Source organism: Colias eurytheme, chromosome 18, assembly GCF_061535395.1.
Source record: "Colias eurytheme isolate Ceu_HAF_F1 chromosome 18, ilColEury1 Martin Lab GWU primary, whole genome shotgun sequence".
Lineage (NCBI taxonomy): Eukaryota > Metazoa > Arthropoda > Insecta > Lepidoptera > Pieridae > Colias > Colias eurytheme.
The window spans coordinates 6,331,160-6,338,383 of NC_142997.1; the positions used below are offsets into that span (position 1 = coordinate 6,331,160).

Sequence of the window (7,224 nt, forward strand, 5' to 3'; positions counted from 1 at the left end):
CAAATTGAGTTGTCCCTCACCCTGATTTTTGCTAGATGCACTGGAGTACTTGCGTGGCCTAGTCGAATACGGCAGATCGTAGAGGTAACACCTTTGGGGATGTCCTTATATTTAAAAAACCATGGTTTTGGAGGAATATCATTTTGTATAGAGCGGTAGAATTTGCCCTTACTTCTACTTGACATAGACCAAAAATCCTTCCATGTTTCAAAAAGTCTAGGGCGCGCAAGTGCAACAATGTCATGTGAGTATGTAAGTTCATGAGTCTCTGATGATATATTAATGGCTGCTTTAGCACACAGGTCGGCGGACTCATTACCTGTGATACCACTGTGTCCAGGAATCCAAGCCAAGGTAACATCAATATCATTTACTTTGCATTCTAACAGGACTTCTTTTAATTTAATAATTACCGGATATTTCACCTTTGAACGAAATTGATTAGAAGTCAATGCCTGTAAACAACTTTTGGAGTCTGTGAAAATAATCGATTTAGTCAGCTTATGAGATAGGACGTAGAGTACCGCTTCTAACAGAGCTAAAGCCTCGCCCACAAAGGTAGATGTTACTGGAGGGCATTTACGACACAACATAATGGCAAATTTTGGCATCCAGACAGCTATACCCACGTTTTCAATATCAGAGGATTTTGAAGCATCAGTGAAAATTGGAGTCCATCCATTCCAATTTTCAGCTAAAATGCTGTTGAATTTATGATTGGCGTCGGGGGATTGTTTTGAAATTTTAAAAAATTCAATATTTGGGCGAAAAAGAAGGGATTCAAAAGGAGAGCAAAAGATAGGATTGGAGGGGGATTTATACAAAGTATAGGGTAATGCTAAAATAAATGAGTAGGATTTTAAGAGGGGGAACGCTGAGTTATTGTCAACTAAACCATGTAAAATTTGTAATCTAGCAAGGAGAGGATGGGAAGAATTTTGAAAAAGTTTCCAAATAAATCTATCACACAAGTACTGTTTCCTAAAATGAAGAGGGGGGTCACCGGATTCTATTTGTAAGGCGTTAATTGCTGTGGATCTCATAGCACCTAGAATAATCCTTAAGCATTTAGATTGGATTCTGTCCCAAACTTGATTGCCGGCCTTATTACATGGTTCCAATAAAAATGAAGCATAATCAAAGTGGCTACGGACCACAGCATTATACAGGAGCTTCTGAGAGAAAGGGTGCGCGCCCCAGCTAACTCCAGACAACGCACGCAAAACGTTAACGCCCTTCTCACATTTCTTAGCAATGTAATTTGAATGGACTAATCCAGTCATTCTGGAATCTAAATATACTCCTAAAAATTTTACATTATCATGAAAAGGGAAGGGATCATTATTATAAAAAAGGTTTAAAGGAGGAACTAATCTTTTGCGGGTGAAAATTACACAAGAGCTTTTTGAGACGGATAAAGATAGGCCATGTGGGTGTAACCACTCATGTAGGTAGTAGAGCGCACTATTTAAATTACATTCTATTTCAGATATAGAGGATGAACTGCAGTATAACGCAATATCGTCGGCATATTGTAGGATGTTGCAAAAACTATTTACTGATGACTCCAAATCATAGGTGTACAGGCTATATAAAAGGGGGCTTAACACAGATCCTTGCGGGAGACCTTTCCAAATGGATCTAGGAGAGCTTAAAGATCCATCAACTCTTACTTGGATTGATCTGCACATAAGAAGATTGCAAATGAACCTTGTTAACCTCTCGGGGATACTCAGCTGATGCAATTTTTGCCTGAGTATTGGAAGAATAACATTGTCATAAGCACCTTCAATATCTAGAAAGACTCCAGCAAGGAACTGCTTTTTTTTAAAGGAAATTTGGATATCAGTAGTGAGGACGGCAATACTATCTAAAGTGCTAAATCCCTTGCGGAACCCAAATTGAGATTTAGCCAGGATATTGTTATTTTCAACAAACCATTCTAGCCGGTTTTTTAATAAAATTTCCGTTATTTTACATAAAGTGGAGGACAGGGCAATTGGGCGATAGCTGTTAGGATCTGATGGGTTCTTGTTTGGTTTAAGGATAGGGATTACAATTTGGGTTTTCCAGGATGGAGGAATGAAGCCGGTGGAAAGGAAATAATTTACTAAATCAAGAAATAATACCTTAGTCTTTTCTGTTGATTGGACTAAAAATGAGTAGGGAATTTCATCAATACCAGGAGATGAATCTTTGAGTCCATCAAGGGCACATAAGAGTTCATCCATGGAAAAAGGCGAGTCTAGGTTATTTGTGGGAGGGAGAAAGGAGGGTGAGGAGGGAAATAGGTCAGAGGCAGGGACGGTGGTAGGAGCTAATTTATTTATAAACTCATCTAACCAAAGGGAGGTATTGTTAGAGGTTAAGGAAATTGGGGAATATGACTTTCTAAACCTTTTAATTTGTTTCCAGACTAGAGAAGGAGGGGTTTTAGGAGAGAGGGATTCACAAAAATTTAGCCATCCAGAACGCTTTTTGGAGTTAAGAGTTTTTTTCGCATTAGCTGAAATCTTTTTAAAGTTTAGGAAATTTTCTGGTGTCATACTAGAAATGTATAGTTTTTCCGCATCAGATCTTTGGCGAACAATATCTGTACATTCCTGATCCCACCAAGGAGTAGAGGGTTTATAATGAGATGGTTTTTTCTGAGGGATATTAGCATTGGCAGATGAAAGGATGGAGGATTCAAACTGGGAATAAACAAGCAATACATTATTAAATGAAATAGGGGGAAAAAGATTAATTTTAGTTTCTAAAGAGTATGAATAATTAGACCAATTAGCTTTAGACAGGTGGAATTTTAGAGACGGAACATATTGGGCTTCGGGGATGTTATGGTCAAAGGAGAGGAGGATAGGAAAATGATCACTCCCATGGGAATCAGGGAGAGTGGACCAATTACAGGACAGAGATAAGGAGGGGGAAGACAAGGACAAATCAACAACACTTTTAGGATTTTGATTAGGTAAAACAATATGAGTAGGGGAGCCATTGTTTAAAATGCATAAGTTGAGATCATCAAACAGTTCTAATAGAGATACAGCAAATAGGTCGGACTTATGGGAGCCCCATGAGGTGTGATGGGCATTAAAATCCCCCAAAATTAAAATAGGACCGGGGAGAGAGGACAATATATAGTACAAATCAGGAATTAAAGAGGAACAAGGTTTCGAGATATATATAGATAAAACAGTAAAATCAAAAACTTTTGCTGCAACAGCATTGATATCCTCACTATGATTGGGAATAGGGATTTGGGAGAAGGGGATACATCTTTTAATAATCAGAGCAGCACCGGCATAACCGTCGGCTCTGTCATTGCGTAAGCACACATAATTAGGGATGGTAAAACGAGTCTTAGGAACTAACCACGACTCAGATATGGCAAATATCACAGGGTCGTATTCGTTAATAAGGCTGATGATTGAATGTTTCTTTGGTCGAACGCTTCTAGCATTCCATTGTATCAGGCTCTTCGGAGCCATTATTTAATCTAATAGTGTCAAGAATTCTGAATAACATTTCTTTCACGTTGTGCGGTAAGTCGACATCACTACATGTTTTAATGATGTCATAGAAAAATGTCAGGCAGGAGATGAGGACGTTGCTCTCTCTTTGAGATCTGGTAATAGGGGTAGTGCCTGATAAGGCACACCCGTTTTGCGGTTCTAGTTGGGGATCTCGAACAATGTTATTATGGGTTGCTTTGTCATAGCCTTTTCCAAGAGGAGCTCTAGGACGAGGCATATAGAAAACGGTTTTCTTATAAGAGGACGAGGTAGGGGAAGAGGGCGGATTTTGTGAAGAGTATGTAATTGAAGAAGAAGGGGTTTGACGGGTTGCATCAGCAAAGGATTTGCGGGACATGGGGAAACGTAGGGAAGCTTCGGAGTAAGAAATGTTTTCCTCAGACATAATATGTTTTATATTTTTTTGTCTTGAGTGTTCAGGACACACTGGGTCCGTAGCAAGATGGGAACCTGAACAACTGATGCATGAAGCGGCAGACTCAGAAACATTGCAATCAATGCCATCATGGTCCTTTGCACACCGGAAGCAGCGAGGTTTTGATCGGCACTGGGATTTGATATGCCCAAACCTGCAGCACTTCCGGCATTGTATAGTTGGAAGTTGGTATTTCTCAATAATTAAGGAGGATTTATATAGGTAGACTCTATCGGGTAATTTTTGTCCTTGTAAAGTTAGGACAACAGTAGTCGTCGGAATCCACTCAGTAGTTTCATCAGTTTTTCGTTTTCGGTTGAGTCTACGGGCCTTTAACACCATTCCGAAGCCTTGGGGGATCTCTAGAGCTTCTACACATTCTTGCATGGAAATGTCAGTAGGAACTCCTCTAACTATTCCCATGCGAGAAAAATTATAGGTGGGGATGGATGCAGTAAGATTGTTATTACTCAATATTGGGTTATGACAAAACTTGTTGGCGTCATCAGCATTAGAGAATTCAACAGAGACTCGATTCCTACCTATCTTTTTAATGCCATCACGTTTAATATTATTAATACCATTAGTAACTAAAAGTTGGCCTACCTTTACAGATCTCAAAGTTGAACCAGAAGCAAGATCAGTTTCATTTTTACATAAGTGGACAAGGAATGGGCCAGTGTCTGCTTCCGAATACCTTCTTTCACCTTCAGATAGCATAGGGTGAGTATAAACTGTCTGGATAGATGCCGCTATAGGATTAATCTCCACAGAAGTTTTTTTTAGTTTTGAGACGTTTGAAATATCATCGTCCAAATGCCTTTTGTGAGGAAGGCGAGTCTGTACATTTTGGGAGGGATCGTTAGGATCAGGAGGATCCGGCGGATCCGGAGGGATATCCATACTTAGATTAGTATACTTACCACTAAACACTATACAATACAACCACCACCAATAAAAACAAAAAAAATCGTAGCTTGAATGAAATATACACCAAATAGAAAACTATAATGAAAAATTTTTCAATAACACGTGCTTTCACTACCACAAACAAGCATCGACCTTCTAATTAGATAAAGTAAACTGACGTTTTCTGTGTTGTCAGTTTTTGATGAAATAAAAATAGAGTTGTCACAAAGTGAATGATCCAAAATCGGGAATGAATGAAATTGAATCGATCGTCTAGTGAATATTTAGTGTGTAACAATAGAACACCAAATAAACACAACAATGACAACAAACACAACGTAATTAGTTACAATTAACGAAAAAATTAAGAAAACAGTAACGTAAACATCGTAAAAATAAAAATCAAAAAATGATTATAATTACATTATACTAGTAACTTATATCTTATATAGCTTTATATATTACAATTAGAAATAATGTTATTTTATAGTTTGAAATGATGAACTATTCACACTCATTGTTCATTCATCTGATTGAATGAGAACTGAATTCCTCACTATTACTTTAAATGTGGCAACATTATTTTACAAAGTGACATTAGCTGCTGTCAGTTTACTTCTCAGTTTACTTTATCTAATTAAAAATCCGAGTGTCAACTGTCAATGTAACATCTGACAACAGTGAACAGACAATGCACGCCACAGATTAATATTATTTGTCAGGTTATACAGCTCCATGTAAGAAATCTATGAGTAAACAAAACTGAACTATCTCAATCTTAGATCATTAAGTAATGGATAACACACGCAGGCGTTTCCCCTTTTGCCGAGGTATAAGATTATTCGAATCGAAAAATCTTATGCTTTCATAAAAACTACTTGCGTAATCGATTACGAACACTCTGCGTATTCGTAAAACATCGAAAGGACGTCTGCGAGTGCTCCGCTAAAAATGCCGTTTTGTACTGTCAAGTCTTGCAGAAGCAATTCAAACATGTCGAATATTAAAAAAGATGGAATAACCTTTCATTTGTGTATATTTTTTTATTTTTTTAACGTACATTTCTAATTAAATGCAATTTCTAATAATCGTCGATGTATCGTTTAGCGATATGATCAAGACAAATAATCGAGTCATGTGTGTACTCGATCATTGATGCGGCCTCACGAGACTATCATGGAAAGAAAATATACAAATTTAATCTTTATGAACTAAGCGATAAAGTTGAATTTAGAACGCGATATTGAACCGCACTCCCCACGAGACTATAAAGTGATGTAGCGAGACTATCTTGAAGAGAAAATATACAAATTTAATCTTTATGAACTAAGCGATAAAGTTGAATTTAGAACGCGATATTGAACCGCACTCCCCACGAGACTATAAAGTGATGTAGCGAGACTATCTTGAAGAGAAATTCAAATTTAATCTTTATGAACTTAGTGATAGAGTTGAATTTAAAAACTCGTCGCTTAAAAGGTCGTTAATTTTTACGACTTTCTTAGTGACGGACTGCTTTTAACTTGAACGTCGATAAAAAAATATTTTTCATACTTATAATTTGAAATGAGATGAGAATTAATCTTTATTATATTAAAATTTTACACAACTGCATAAAAAGGAGTATAATGTTTATTTTGTAAGTCTTGTATATATTTATTAAAATTTACGCTCGGTTACTTTTAACTGGCAGAACATTTTAATGGTACGGAACCCTTCGTGCGCGAGTCCATTTAGCCGTTTTTTTTGTAATGTTAATCTTGTAACCTTTCTATTATGTAATCTATACTAATATTATAAAGCTGAAGAGTTTGTTTGTTTGTTTGTTTGTTTGAACGCGCTATTCTCGGGAACTACTGGTCCGATTTGAAAAATTCTTTCGGTGTTAGATAGCCCATTTATCGAGGAAGGTATATAATATCATCACGCTACGACCAACAGGAGTGGAGCCACGGAGGTGAAACCGCGCGGAGCAGCTACTTTATTTATATGTATGAACGAATATTGCGTATATTTCAGATTTACAAAAAATCCTGCTTTAAGGGTAAGGTGGATTGAATGCTGTGGGAGAAAATCAGAATGGACACCTCGGTACAGAAATAATAAAAATTTCTGGACCGATATTTATTTTATTGAATATAATATGTGAAGTGTTGAATAAATACATATTCAAATACAAATAAAATGGCGTTTTAGGGTTTTTCATATGCATATAATAATGATGAAAACGTTACAAATTACCTGTGTAGTATTTTTTATGAATATAATATTAATGTTATTTCTAATTTCAACAAAATTATTATTTTTGTAATATCGATATGGTTACATCCCTTTAGAGCGATTGTATTATTACGTATATGTATAGTA

At 36.7% G+C, this 7,224-nt stretch overlaps 1 protein-coding gene across 1 annotated transcript; it reads right to left on the reverse strand.

Moving 5' to 3' along the window:
- Positions 1-474: 474 nt before the first annotated feature.
- LOC149900704 (uncharacterized) lies at positions 475-4,873 on the reverse strand. The gene has a single exon (XM_090112560.1). It carries the CDS (start codon positions 4,849-4,851, stop codon positions 3,454-3,456), a length of 1,398 nt encoding a protein of 465 aa, XP_089968686.1. The 5' UTR covers positions 4,852-4,873; the 3' UTR covers positions 475-3,453.
- Positions 4,874-7,224: the final 2,351 nt, after the last annotated feature.

Excerpts from the sequence above, each read along its gene's own strand:
- LOC149900704 (XM_090112560.1), bottom strand. The coding sequence starts at position 4,851 with ATGGATATCCCTCCGGATCCGCCGGATCCTCCTGATCCTAACGATCCC.